At 37.4% G+C, this 14,397-nt stretch overlaps 2 protein-coding genes across 4 annotated transcripts; one reads left to right on the top strand and one right to left on the bottom strand.

The window, feature by feature from the left end:
• The first annotated feature begins 111 nt into the window (after positions 1-111).
• Positions 112-3,106, top strand: LOC5520931. 3 transcript variants are annotated; one of them, XM_032366118.2, is made up of 6 exons: positions 135-447; positions 993-1,054; positions 1,841-1,868; positions 2,062-2,101; positions 2,302-2,397; positions 2,745-3,106. In XM_032366118.2, exons 1-6 carry the CDS (start codon positions 391-393, stop codon positions 2,885-2,887), a joined length of 426 nt encoding a protein of 141 aa, XP_032222009.1. In that variant the 5' UTR covers positions 135-390; the 3' UTR covers positions 2,888-3,106. The 3 variants fall into 3 exon arrangements, with proteins under 3 accessions (XP_032222010.1, XP_032222009.1, XP_001640740.1); XM_001640690.3 differs by having other exon boundaries at positions 144-447; positions 2,305-2,397; XM_032366119.2 differs by lacking the exon at positions 2,302-2,397 and having other exon boundaries at positions 112-447.
• Positions 2,993-13,686, bottom strand: LOC5520932 (eukaryotic translation initiation factor 2-alpha kinase 3). Its single transcript, XM_032366112.2, has 22 exons — positions 13,411-13,686; positions 13,195-13,324; positions 12,965-13,036; positions 12,544-12,800; positions 11,916-12,262; positions 10,969-11,181; positions 10,397-10,544; positions 9,735-9,816; positions 9,571-9,648; positions 9,398-9,447; positions 9,071-9,193; positions 8,639-8,785; positions 8,346-8,449; positions 7,573-7,892; positions 6,899-7,022; positions 6,007-6,170; positions 5,667-5,723; positions 5,454-5,556; positions 5,173-5,243; positions 5,000-5,101; positions 4,461-4,523; positions 2,993-3,827 (listed from the first exon to the last, which is right to left on the bottom strand). Exons 1-22 carry the CDS (start codon positions 13,563-13,565, stop codon positions 3,696-3,698), a joined length of 3,042 nt encoding a protein of 1,013 aa, XP_032222003.2. The 5' UTR covers positions 13,566-13,686; the 3' UTR covers positions 2,993-3,695.
• Positions 13,687-14,397: the final 711 nt, after the last annotated feature.

The following is a 14,397-nucleotide window of genomic DNA, read 5'->3' on the forward strand; positions in this document are numbered from 1 at the left end:
AAGTAATAAGCTTACATATATTTTCTATTTGCCAATCAGATAATGATCAACGCGAGCCGTTCAATGTATTATTTGAACACATAGCCAATCGCTGTACAATAATTTTAAATTGTTCTCATGCATAATTCATCTAGTTGTTGCGGTACTAGCAAAGCGATTTCGCGCGCTTGGATATTTTCCCGCGAAAATGGTGTGGGCGGCGAGCGCGTGACGAGATAACGGATCTACTAGAAGGCCCTCAAGACGAGATCCTTCAACTAGAACCCGAAAATCAGGCTCGAACTACACGCCTTCAGAATCGCCAAAAGACACCATTCCATTTCAGGGTTCTAGTGTCGTTCTTCCTGTTTTTAGTTCTGCTTGTTTTAGGGACAATGGTTTATTTTGTGTATGCGAAATATGCAAGTGAATCGTAACGAGCTGGTGGGACAACAATCTTCAACATCTGTAAGTTACTGTGAGATATTGTGTCAATTTAAAAAAAAGTTTCCGTATGCCTAGCTTTTCGGAAAAATAAATATTCAAATTGAATGTTTTAAAGATTAAATTCTATGGTTTTCGGTATCCTTTCAAATAATTTTCATCGTGATTGAGAATAATTAGTTTCACTTTAAATTCACAAACAACGCTTGCCAACCATACTACCAGTTATAAATTTAGGATTTCAAGGCCAACAGAAACGAAAAAAGTATAATGTTCCGTACACACTCTATTTAAAATTCACTTTCGTTTGTCTTCAAACCTAATCTCTAACCATAGCCTTTCTTCTTCACTTCCGCACTGGAATATTGAACAAACTAAATAAAATAACTCCTCTTTTCATTAACACTGCTCAAAATTATGCATAATTTATCAAATTCCAAATACAAACGCTAATGGTGTCGAAACCAATTCTTAAACTATCGAAATAAACCTTAAAAATATCTTAATCCCTTAACCCTAGATTAAGCTTTTAAAGTTCAATTTGAACTTGTTCTTTTTTTTTTTTTCAGCAAAAAAGGTTTTTCTGTTTGGATCATCAAGCGATGGAGGTGGACCAGCATAAAATCCAAGGGTAGGGGTTTAAAGCCTCCTTGAAATAGAGAATTAACGCCTACAACATAGTTAATCATAAAGCTTACTAAGGGGAAAAAGGAAAAACCTCTCGTATATGGAGGATTTAAATAAAATAAATTTTCACATTGACAAGGAGAGAGAGAGAATTAAAGTAAGCTTACTTATATATTCTCTTTATGCAAGGTTGTGTTTATCGCAACGCGAATATAGTTTACATGTGGTGATAATACCCAGCTGAGAGAATGAATTATCATATCGATCACGATGAGAAACATTAGCTTGATTCGAGGCAGGTGTACAAACCGAAATGTTGTCCCAATAAAAAATTCTGTCAAATACACTCCTTTTTTATAAGAATCTTTTTTATAAGAACGTCCAGCCTGAGATTTCACCAAATTTTAGAAACATGCTAAGAACATGCCGTGGCTGAAATAGCAGCAAAATGTTGAGTTTTGTTTGTGTGTTGTGTTCTAAAATGCTGAATCGAATTGTGTTCATAATACACCCTTAAATATTATTGCTATTGATCATTTGTGTAATTCTCTTCCTAATTCATTGGGTATTGTATTCTCAAATGCACATCGTTAAAAAAATATTCAGCCTTAAATTGCTCCAAAAATAAAAACGACCCAGTCTCAACTGAAAATTAGACGTTATAAAAAAAAGAATGTATTCAATCGTTTTAAGAAATCCTAACCAGCGAGGATTTTAATCTCCAAAGAAAATGTTCTTTATTTAGTGCAACTGAATATGGTTATTATCATTTTTGTTGTTGTTGTTGTAGTGACGTGACTGGCCAATTGTCGTGGAAGGTGGGTTACGAGTTGATGTCATACAAATATTGAATGCCACCATAACTGATCCGGCCAATATGTTTTACTCCCTCAAATTCACTTGACAAATAAAAAATCTGATAATTACTTTAACAAGACAGGCAAGCGATGCAAACCAACAAACAAACGCAGTTTGCTCTTCTGACCGTATTATTTTTTGTTCTAAACTCAGGATCAATTAAAAGCCTCTGACGAAGTTCCATGTAATGAAGGTGTGTATTTCTAGGGAGGGTCTTAAAGCCTGGTTTCCATAAGAAAGAAACCAGGTCATGCGATCATATGGAAACCACCTTGAGATTGGAATGTGATTGCTGAGTCAAATTAAGTACAATACCATTTGCATAAATATTGCAGGTCCTGTGCAGTTTAAAATCAAACCCCCTTTCTTTTGTTTTTAAATGACTCCACCCATTAGATTGCTCAGACCAGTACTCTGTAATGATGACACAGATCACAGAGATAGAGAAAAGCCTGGATGCAGTCAAACACAAGCTTCGAGCTGCCAGTGGTGTGTAGGCCTTAGTATGAAACACAGCATCCTCCAACTTTTCCCTCTCAAATTTCTGATGCTTTATTTTATTATTCTTCTAGAGAAATGTGCCATGTTCCTATAATTTTTTTTTAAATGGAGTAAAAAGAAAGTACATAGGAAAAACATACAGATCTATTTAGGCAAACATCTTAGGTTATCAGACAGTGTCACTGTCAAAGTGAACGGTTTCCTAATGACTTGGTTGCCTAGTAACTAAATACCATTCCTTTTTATTACTGGTATAGTCAAATGCAGTTAGTTTATATGACCTCCCTCCCCCACAAGTGGCCACACCCAAGGTAGCTGACATTATTCTGTTTCAGTGAAATGTCACATGTTAAACGTGGATGTGGTGACTATGTTCAACCCGGAGACAGTAGACACCTTGAACAAGATCGTGGAGGATTGTGAAGCTTGCACAAAGACCATGAATGATATGGTAACTGAAGACATCCAAGTTACCTAGCAATGTGGATTCTCATAGCCAAATGGCTGCCATTATAAGAAATGGCAGACAAAGCACAAGTGGAAATCAAAACGTTTACCATTTGAGATTTAAAATGATCCTGACTCGTTGAACAGCTATTTAATGCCTTGTTTGCAATTCCATACTTTGTATATGTAAACAGTCTATTTATTCTTTTAAATCTATTTTTACAAAATAAACATATAAAACTACAAAATATACAAATATGTACTATGTCTTTTTCTGTTTCACAATAAACAAGACCTTGAATATAAACCAAGTAGGTTGCACATGAGTACAATATATCACTGTGCAAAAGAAATTTGACAGTAAGCTTAGTAGCACCTTTTAGTGTCAGGGATGGACTGGAAAGGCTTCCCCTGTATGACACTAAGAGCAGCTGCAATGCAGACTAGACTGTACCCTGCATAGTGTGCATAATGGGTTTTGACCCCTTTTTCCAACCCACAGAAGAAAGCCAACTTATAAAGAATGGCATAGACAATCTCCTATTGCAAAGACTAAATGGCATCTAAATTCCTCTCCCATCCTAATCTACAACACCTCACAATAATATTTAAAATTATATGAGCTTTAGACAACAATATTGAACAGTACTATAATGTACAAAACAGGGTACAAAACAATGTTTTGTGGTGTATCCTATATTAGTCATATATGAGTCAACCCAATGAATTTTCCATGTATCAGTTTTGGGTGTTTTTTCAGTCTGATTCATACCCTTCACACAAGGTTTTAAATATCTTTTAATCTATTTTGTACATTGACTTATTGCCATTGCTCTGTCTTATTCAGACTTGACTTTGGTGCCTTGCTTGGATAGGGTAATGATGTTTTTATAGATATCACTCGACTGGATCTCTGCAGCTGTTGGCCTCTCTGTAGGGAGATCTGATGTCATCCACGTCACAAGCTGAGACTGCAAACAGCATTTGCATTTTATTGAATTGCTGCAATTAACTTGATGCAATACCAAACTAATAGTTATACTGTAAAAGAGCAATATCACTGGGTCTAAAGAGATTCGACACCGCCTTGCACCTTTGACAATAGCACGGTAGGATTTCACTACTGTTTGGAAAGTAGAAAAAAGAGAGCATCTCTGATTGGTATGCTGGCATCTTAAGGACGTGACAACAATGCTCTTGCAAAAGAACACATTTAAATTAGAAAGTATATTTAAAATATGAAACTTTAAAATTTTTAGACACCTGGCTAAAAGACCTAAGGATTCTATCACATAGTGATTTTCTAGCTGCCACAAAAGGCCATTTGCCAGGATTTGAGTGGGGAGGTTCCCACAATTGTCCTAGGTATTTCTACGTAGGTATTATAGCTTGCATTGATGTATAATTTTTTTATTTAAGTTGACATCAAGATATAGACCTGTAAAGCTTCTACTGATGTATTGTACACTTAACAACAAGACGTAGTGCCAAGGCATAACGAGTACCAATAAAAATTGATTATTATCAGAGAGGTGGTAACTGGTCTCTGATTCAAATTTTATTGTAATTTGACCTTTTATACTACTAACACACTTCACTCTTACCTGCAAAGTCATGCTGGTCTTGAATTCAGCTGGCATAATGCGCTTCTTGACGTTGCTCATTACCTGAGCAAAGATGTTTAAAAGATTAGATCTAGCCTTATTATATTAATGATAAAAACTACAGGATAAGTTGTGGAAAAAGTTTTTAGTATATCTTTACACAACACAAGTTTCAGGAGTGTAACTGAAGGGAAAAAGCCAACATTTTGTGCAAAATATATATATATAGTCCAAATAATTGTATCGTTTTATATCTACCTTTTTTCTGAATTATTTTTACATATTCCTTTACACAATTTCCTGTCCTTTTGTGGTAATGGTTTGCAAATAAGCTTGACCTTGGATGAAATTTTGTCAATTTGTCCCGCTCATAACTGATTTCACTTTTAAACAAGTTTTGACTGTGCACCTGTGATGCAGTTGAACTGATAAAATTTCAGGATTGAAGGAAATTTTAAAAAACAGAAACTTGAACCCCAAATGATAGACATTTTTATTTAGTTGCAGTTTAAAGGAAGGGATAATCAAATCAATATTACCTTAATTCTTTCCATTTCTGTACTGAAAGGATGAAACAGCTCAAACAGGATGAGGCCAAGTGAGAAGATGTCTACCTTGAACGAGTAAGCTTTGCCTTCAATCTGAAGGAGAACCAAATAGTATTGAAATATCAATCAAGAAGAGGAAAACAAGATCATGCACAATGCTGTACCTGTTCTGGGCTCATGTAAAGTTGAGTACCAACTTGTCCTGTGTGGTTACCATCAAGATCACCAGGATTGTCTGCAATGATAAAATAGGATTTGCAAACATTGTCATTTTCAACATAATTAGAGGATTTTTTAGATACACTGGGTACACATACACCCTGCCCAATAATTTTGAAAGCCAATCATTTGGCTTTCAGTGTGTTTCAATCACAATTTTTCATTAGACAATAAGGTCCCCCTAATATTCATGATTATATGTACGTTACACCACTGGTTGCAATACCTGTCTCTTGTATTTCATGGATGTTGTCTTGCTTTGTGGCTGTCACAAGACCAAAGTCACCAACTTTCACCAGCCCATCCAAGGAAAAGAAGATATTGGAGGGCTAAACATGAAAATAACAAACAATTTATGTCTGAAATCTCTAAAAAATAAAATTGTAAATTAATGGACAAATGGGTTATTCAGAATCACAGTAGAAAATGGTTAACCCACCTTAAGGTCCCGATGCATCATACCGCGGTTGTGGAAATACTCCACTGCATTCACAATCTGCGAGAAAGAAAAGAATGTAGTCAAACACAAGAAACGTTTTAGCCTAGGTTCAAACGTCGTATTATCCATGAGCCGTATTCGACGCAAATGCATGCAAATGAATCAAGGCAATTGTTTTATTTTCATTTGCACGCATTTGCATTGGATACGGGTCATGGATAATTCAACGATTGAACTTAGCTATAGCTATTTTTAAGAAGCAAAATTTCAACTTGTTGTGACCTTTGATTCAGTTAATACTAAATGCCAGTTATTGATAAAATGCTTTTTTCTTTCTAACCTGTTCAAACACATTGAAACAGAAGATATCTTCCCTGGTGCTGTTATTTTTTAGCCAATCCTTGAGGCTCTCACGCTGACATAGCTGCATCTGTATGTAGAGGTAGAGGGGTGCAGACAGGATGTCACTGGTGCAGTTTTTGTTGCCACACTTGTGGTGCTTCCCTGATGAAAAACAAGCAAAAAAAACCAGACAATTTTAATTTTAAAAGTAACTAACACTAATTATCTCTAATTCACTATTCCCTAAAAAACCTTCACTATATCCCTTAATTACAGCAGCAGCAGAAAAATAAGGATTCTATATTACACAGTTAGCATACCTGCCAAGTCTGCCAAGAGACTCCTGTCTCTTCATGCTGCCCTACACTAACCTGAACCAAAGGGACGTAAAAGAACCACTGGAGACGCAATAAACCCTCTGGCAGTGACCACCTCCAGTGACAGTGCTTACAATGCTTACGAGGGCCATATGTTAGAAAACTGTTAATTCGGTTAATATGCTACCCTCTATAAACAAGGATTATTGTATTGAATTGTATTGCATTTTTAGTCTTCATCTCCCTGGAGATATACATTCATCCAGAACTTCTTATTCCGTTCTTGTATTTGAAGCACAATCTCCTATTTATTTAGCTTTCAAGGTTGGCAAGTATTAGGTAGATACAAAATATAGGCATTGAGGGGGAAAATGTAAGTGAATGAGGAAGAGTGGCAAAATTTGAAAGTAAACAGCTCTTTCTATATTATACAAGGGTAAACTTGGATGCTATAATTGACCCCCTGCTTGATCATGACTAATGTACAAGAAAAGCTACTGAGGCACGTCTGAGAAAAGGTATTAGATGGGGACAAAGTCAGAGGTGATTGAGAGAAGGAAATCTTTAGCATACCTGAAAGAAGTGACTGGCCTGATGTTGTGAAAGAGGGTGAAATGTGCGAGTCACTATCAGTGGAGGAGTGGCTACCACGGCTACACAAAGATTTGCTGCTGTTTCTTACAGGAATGGCAGCTTCCTATCAATGAAAATCAAATAAAACACTTATCCATACAATATGAGACTTTAACAAAATATCATGAATTTAAAGCCGCATTGTCACCAGTTTACTTCAGGTCGATTACCTAATAATATCCGATGATTTTTAACGGAAAACGCAAAAAATATTTCAAAATATTGAAAGCAGTGTGTTTATTGGAAGTTTCTTTGAGGATGTGATTGATAATTTTAAGCGGATGACCTGTTTAATATCTCGGATTTTAATAGATTCTTTTGTCTTTTAACGGTTGAGGTTTCCGTCGGACCTCCGGAAGTGAACTGGTGACAATGCGGCTTTAACATTTTAGATCTCAAAGTTCTTTTCAAGCAAACACTGCCAGGCAGGGGTAGTGGTAGGTAATCAAAGAATCATATGGGGCATGACCCTTTGCCCACCTTCAGTATTTCTATGGCTTCCCACTCACTTAAATAATAGTCAATAAGGCTATATCTTATGCTTCAACTGTATAAATGCTCTTCACAAGTGTTTATCATGCACAAGGAAGTACTGGGAGTTTAGGATAACTCACCCCATTGCTAGAGTGCTTGAAAACAATTCCACTTGATTCTGACACATCCTCGACACCAACATGTGAGCTCTGCCCAGGCGAAGTGTGAGAACCACTAGACTCAGCAAACTCGATCCCAAATGAACCACTCTCATCCTCTGGCAAGAAGGCTTCATTCTCAAGCTGTTGGACGTCAAAGGGAATGTCCAGGTTCAAGTCCTCGGTAATTGTGTTGTGGCGGTTGTGTTCAGCAGAAGTACAATCTGAGTGATGGGATTTGCTACTTGAGCTTGTGGATTTTCTTTGGCGGATTTTCTTACCATCAGGATCAGAAATAAGCCCTAATATTGAGAGAGGGACAAAACAATCAATCTAACATGAAGCAGGCGGTACTGAAAGTTGTAAGGGCCAACAAAACACTATGCACAGTACGCCCATAGCGCAAATGAGACTAACAGCCCAGCTATGAAAACAAGTTTGTCAACACGCAGATGACATTGTGTTTACCCGCTATCAAACCATGACACTCAAATGGCTTCCACAACGCTTCGCAAAAAGTTTAAAACATTTTTATCAACAAACATTTGTGTTGGACTATGGTTGAACCTACCTGTTAGCAATTTAGGAGTTAATCTTGCAAATGCTCTGTGCTAATTATCAAATAAGGACTCAAAGTTTCTTTCATGAAACCAGAAAAAGTAATGCCCTCATGTTTAAAAGGAAGCTGATTTCAATGTTCGACAAACAAGATAATTAACCTCTAGCCAAGCCTTAATTAAGAGGGGCTAGCTTACCATTTCTTGGAGCTTTCTGCTTGTAAATGTTATCATGGTGTGAGATGTCATGCATTACAAGGCCTCCAGTAGACAATACATCATCACCAATCCCACAGTATTTTCTAGAAAAGAAGGGAGAAGATTTGGTCTCCTCCTCCTTGTAGCTGAACTAAGGTTCAATTATTTACTTGATATCCAAAATAAATAAGAAAACAAGCATAACCAAGAGATATATTTTTTTGCAAAACAGTAGTGGTAAAGAGGATATGTTCTGCAATACAAGTTAAGTTTATAAAATATATCTCCCTCACCCATCATCAACCATTTTTTCATCAAGCTCCTCCTGCCATCCAACAGGGGGTGCTTCAAACCAAGCATTGAAGTAGCGAACAATCCCAGAATGTTCTAGCTTGGCAAGGGCCTTCACCTCACGCATCACTTTGGCCCTTGCTTCATCACTGTGGAGAATATAGAGAATATAGAAAATAATCACAATGTTTTTTATCGTATTTCATTTGCAAAGATGGTGTAAGTTCAAAATGCACAGCTGGAAAATCATGCATACTCACAAAAGACAGCAAGGAACATTGTTTGAAAATCGAGTCATTAGCATGGAACAGTGATGACAAAAAGAAATGCTACTGAAAGATACTTCATTTCAGAGTGTTGTAAGCTGTCATGAAATTGACTGCCATGAAATTGACTGCCATTTGTTATGGGTATAATAATACCATCTTACCCACCAGTTTGGCAGCCGGACTCTTTTGATGGCATATTGGCAGTCGTCCACCTTGTTTCTGGCTTGGAATACTAAACCAAAGCCTCCTTTTCCCAGGCAGAGCTCATGCTCAAAGTCAGTCAGGTACCTTGACAAAGAACAAATGACATAAATGCGCCCTCGTAAGCCACACCTTTCACAATAAGCAACCCCTTCCCCTATGCTCAAGCTTGAAATTTGATTTATTTTGTGTTTTTTCTTTATTTTCAAGGAGCGTTAATAATAAATAACACTCCTTGAAAGTATACCTGATAATTAAAAAGAAAAAATAACTATGACAAGAAATGATTACCTTGAAGAAAAGCTGGCATTTAATGACAGACTTGCAGAGCTCGGAGAAAGCTGAAGTTAGGAAAGGACAATGATGACCATCGTTTCTTTGGTTTAAGCAGTACAAGTTGCATTTGCTAAGCTCTTGTTTTTATACCCTTTTTTTATCAATAACAACTGAAAACATTCATTCACCTGCATGAGTGTCTCAGAAGAGCCAGTGATAGTAGAGGCGGATGAGGAAGGCAATCTCTGAAGTGCTGTAGAGGGGGCCTGCAGGTATAGAAGGGCTGACATTCAGCACACTTGGCGCTACTATTATTAGAACTGTTTCACAACATTGTTGTGGAGGATCTTACCGGTTTTGCAGGTGTGACAAGAAACTTAAGGACCAGCTGTGCGAATGCAGCAAACACTACCACTACAGCCATAGCGCCCTTCCTGTAACAGAAGTACCAAGTAGGTTAACAGCTTAAAAAAAATAGAACGAGTAATGAAATTCAAATTAATGGTTGAACCCAGTAAGCGTGTTATCAATTTGTTTCTAATTTCAAAATACAGAGTATGAGGCAATCATATGGATAGTCCTCAGCTCTCACTTCTAATTGTTTTTTTTTTAAACATAGTCTTTCATCACAATATAGTATCAAATAGTTAACAGTTTGCACACTGTGAGGGGGTCTTTACACCTTTTTGGCCCCTATAAGTTTAACCATTGGAGTGCATCATTTGTCACTGACAATACTATTAGGTTTCTAATAATTATAGCTGATTTGTCGTTTTGTGGCCACTGAGAATTCAAATCAATTGATCATCTGGGAATAGCACGTAATCAATAATACAACCATAACCAATCAATTACCTTGCTGTGTTGGTCAAATGGTTTATGACGCAATGGTGGTGGTTGATTGACTTTGTGCTGTCCCCAAACAAAACGTGATATTATGGATTCACCAAGGGCGCACAACAACAAATTTGGCTATAAAATATAGATTAGGATGTGAGCATCAAAAGCATTTACCAGTACTCCATGGCATGACTGTTAGGAGGGGGCTTCTTATTATCCTTGTTGTTTATGGTCTGGTTGTCTGTACCATGTCCATTTGGTAACGCTCTGTGGTGAGGTGGAATAACTGGCTGGACGTCACCATAGAAGTAGTACCCATTGTCTGGAACCCAGGAAGTATACATTAGTTTAAATTGCGCTAGTTATGAATTGCTGTGAATAAGACTGGAAGGTCTGACAGCACTAGGCAATCACAGCACAGCTGCTGATATAGTACACAAACAAAACTGGAAGAAGCAAAAAATATATTGGGGCAGCACTTTTTCAAGCCAAAAATAATAGAGGGGAAACATTATCACCTAGCATATTACCCCCAAGCAACAAGGAGATGCATTTTCTGGTGTTGAATTTTCAGCCTGGTAGCTACCACTATACCACTGCCACTACACCAACCAGCACTAAATAAAAATATGGGTTAAAAATCACTCTGAGCTTATTGTAACCCAGGGAATCATAGGAGAAACACTGTCCCTTTGATTCCTCCCATTGGTTCTGACATCCATGTATAACTCTGATACTGTACCTACCAAATGGATACTCGACTGGATTCCAAACGGCAACCTCTTTAGACACGACAGTTGGTGTGCGAGATGCTGATGTTGCAAGCTTGGGTTGCCAGCTGATTGTCCTGGGTTTCCTTTGGCTACCATCATTTGTTTGGGAATGTATCTTGATAGCAGGATCAAGGGTGTTTATGATTGGATGGGAGGGCTGGATGTATACTTGACCTTCATGGGAACCTGAATTGAGAGAGTACATAGGTTAATATATTTAGTATTATTGATTTCTGCATAGAACAATGGGTTGTATGCGGGGAAAAAATGGTACCCCATTTTTTGTTGTGGTATTTTTGTACTTTGTCTTTTGTCAACAGTTTACATTAATGCATGATCATTTTTACTGTAAATCAATGTGTGTTACTTAACCCAACTCAAGTTATATTAGTACAGTATTCCATTTAGTATTAAAACTAATTTTAGTCTAATGTCATTTCAGCAATGCCACTGTAGTATAGTGGTTTCGACCACTTGTCTATGTGCGCCAGTACCTACTTTTTATAATTATAATAATAATTAATAATACTCTTCTTAGTGTGTCATCACATCAAAAAGAAAAAAAGGGAAAGATGTGTTCATACTTGGTGTTCATACATCTTGGATGTGTTCATACTTTGTTCAGTTTACTGTACATTGTATATCTCTTATGCACACAAGAAAATAACAAGGAAAATACATTTGCATTCACGAGTTGGCTCACAGAGCCTTTGACTGTAGAAACAGATCATGTAGTGCACTAACAGTAAATAACATAATGTATTTGGAGATTAAGCTTTCATGCCGTCCGCTTTCCTTTTCCCTCCCCTAAAAATAATCAAGAAATGACCCAATAATACTCAAAATAGAAATGGCCCTCAAATAAATCTTCACCTTGCAACAGGAAACTTATAAGCACTGAGAGTAAAATGATCTCTCACCTAGATACATAATGGGTTTAGCTTCTGCCGTGTCCTGGTTGGGTAGGCCATCACGCAGCCCTGGCATAATCTCATCACTGAATAAGTCCACACTTTTGAGATAATCCCCATGCAAAGTCCAGATAGCTGCAATTGGTGCTTCAAATTTATGACTCCACAGTACAACCTCATTAGCAATATCTCCTGAAGCCTGAGGCTGTACAGCAGCAATGAGCCCATCAGGAATAGAGATCCTTAGATCCCATTCTGTCGACACCTCGGCATCAGGCATTGCGCACTTGTTGTCACCTTCTTCACCTATACCCTCTAGAAAGTTTACATCTTGTTGACCAACAGAAAAGTTCCATCTGAGATTATAAAATTAATATTTGAGTTTTAGCTCCTTCAACAAAAATAGTTTGAGGTTTGGCTTTATTTACTCTTTAAGCATTTATTCAGCCTTGTGATGTATGATTTCCTGGGTACATAGGCTGTGTCCTTGTCTTTTCTAGAAAGCTTTGACTTATATCTTATAGGATAATTCCAATAACTCTACAAGCAACAAAATGATTGACCAGATTAATTTTTGAAAATAGAGCATTGACATGCATGGTTAGCTGTGGTTAATAACATCCCATTATATTACTACCTTTCTGAACCGGTCCGCTGATCCACTGCCCTGACTGTTTGCTGAGTTCTCTTCACTACAAGAACATCTTTATTCTGGACATGCCCATTTTCCTCATCCTCGGACAGCTTGCATCCCTCGGCAGAGCAGATATACCTTACTTTCCCTGTATAGGGGTCAATACCGCATGATATTGCTTCCTTCCCTCCGACTAGCATGGAACCATCCTGGAGTTTGTGGAATGAGCCTAGAAGGCTGTCAGCAGTATAGGGAATAGACTGTAGGGAAAAAAATCTTTAGTAAATTGTCTCTGCGTCTGAAATGTAAATGGTACTAAAATCATGTGTAATTAACATAATAAAGACATTACGTACATTTACACAACATGTGTACACAACAGTCTGAAAACAATAAAAGTGAAAGATAATACCCTTTCACAAACCTCAATAGTATCTCCAGCTACTCTGTACAAGCCGCCATCAAGGGATGGAATCACTCGCACTTTATTACCAGTCTACAATGATAATTACATTTTTAGCAAAGTCTTAAGTCTTAATATGACTCACGACTCATGGTTGATAACAAATGTCGAAAATGTAAAAGTAAAAGATCAAACAACTAGTTTAATTTTAGCGAAAATTTGATTAGAGAAGATGACTAAAAAAAACTAACCTGAAAGGAACTGAGGCTAGAAGACAACAGAGGACCTGAAAACGCAGGCAGACTCCACTTCAAATCCCCGTTGTTGTTTCCATCCAAAGCAGAAAGTTTACCATCTAATGTACTGACAATTATAAGCGAACTAAAAGAAAATCGAATACGTTATTCAAAACCATAGTCAATATGATATCTAACAATACATTAGTGTCTCTTGAATAATATAATTACCATGATTCCATTCGAGACATATTCTTTCCTTTAGCTTTCCCGTTCGAAGTTGATGCATTTTCAGAGCCATTCGAACTGACATTCCCAAATTCATTCGCAAAAGTAGCCATGAATGCCACAAATTTCACCACAGATGAAAAACAGATCTTTCTCATCTTATTCGTTTGGGCATTATTTCAATGAAGACATGTTTATGGTGTAAAAAGTGGTGTTAGCTCACAGAAAGACTGTTGTGGTGATGGCCGCCATGTTTATACTGATGAAACCGCGCTTTTGATTGGAAAGGAAATAGTGTGATCGGTAATGACGTCAGTATATATTACAATTCACCACAGTAACCCCGCCTTGGCAATACGTGGCACTTAATGACTGAACTGAACATTACATATGCAAAGCTCAGTTATTTTTGTGTGTATGCGTATGACCATGCTATCGCTATAAAGGCACCTAGTAAGAGTGTAAGTCTCGCAGGAAATGTGCTCTCCCGAATAAGATTTTCTTTGTCTGTGCGGCAACGGCAATGCTTAAAATCTGAAAATTCTAGAATGTTTTTACGATAGCTTTATTTAAACCGCAACAAAAAAATCCTCTGAAGTCTCACTTAACTCAAGCAGTACCTACCCCCCTTCCCCTCCCTTTGGCCGCCAAAAAGTGGACCATTTCTTATCGAAGGATTGCTCAAATACCTTCCTTTTTCGCATGATAGGCCTATGACTGCGCACACACCCCCCCCCCCCCTCCCCCACCATCACCACCACCAGTCCCTGAAGCATTATTAGGTTCTGTCCATAAATTGTACGTTAGCTGTTCTTTGAGGTTTCTAGCTCCTTTAAGGCTTCTACACAACATAATTTTAAGCCTTATATTTGAAGCAAAATAGTACCCATTTTCTTTTTAGTAACCACATTATAGTACCAATTTCTAGCCTGTTTGTTTCCGATGAAGATTTAAACCAATTTTGCTTAAGAGAATATCTTATTAGCTGTG

The sequence above is a fragment of the Nematostella vectensis genome, chromosome 6, assembly GCF_932526225.1.
Source record: "Nematostella vectensis chromosome 6, jaNemVect1.1, whole genome shotgun sequence".
NCBI classification, from domain to species: Eukaryota; Metazoa; Cnidaria; class Anthozoa; order Actiniaria; family Edwardsiidae; genus Nematostella; species Nematostella vectensis.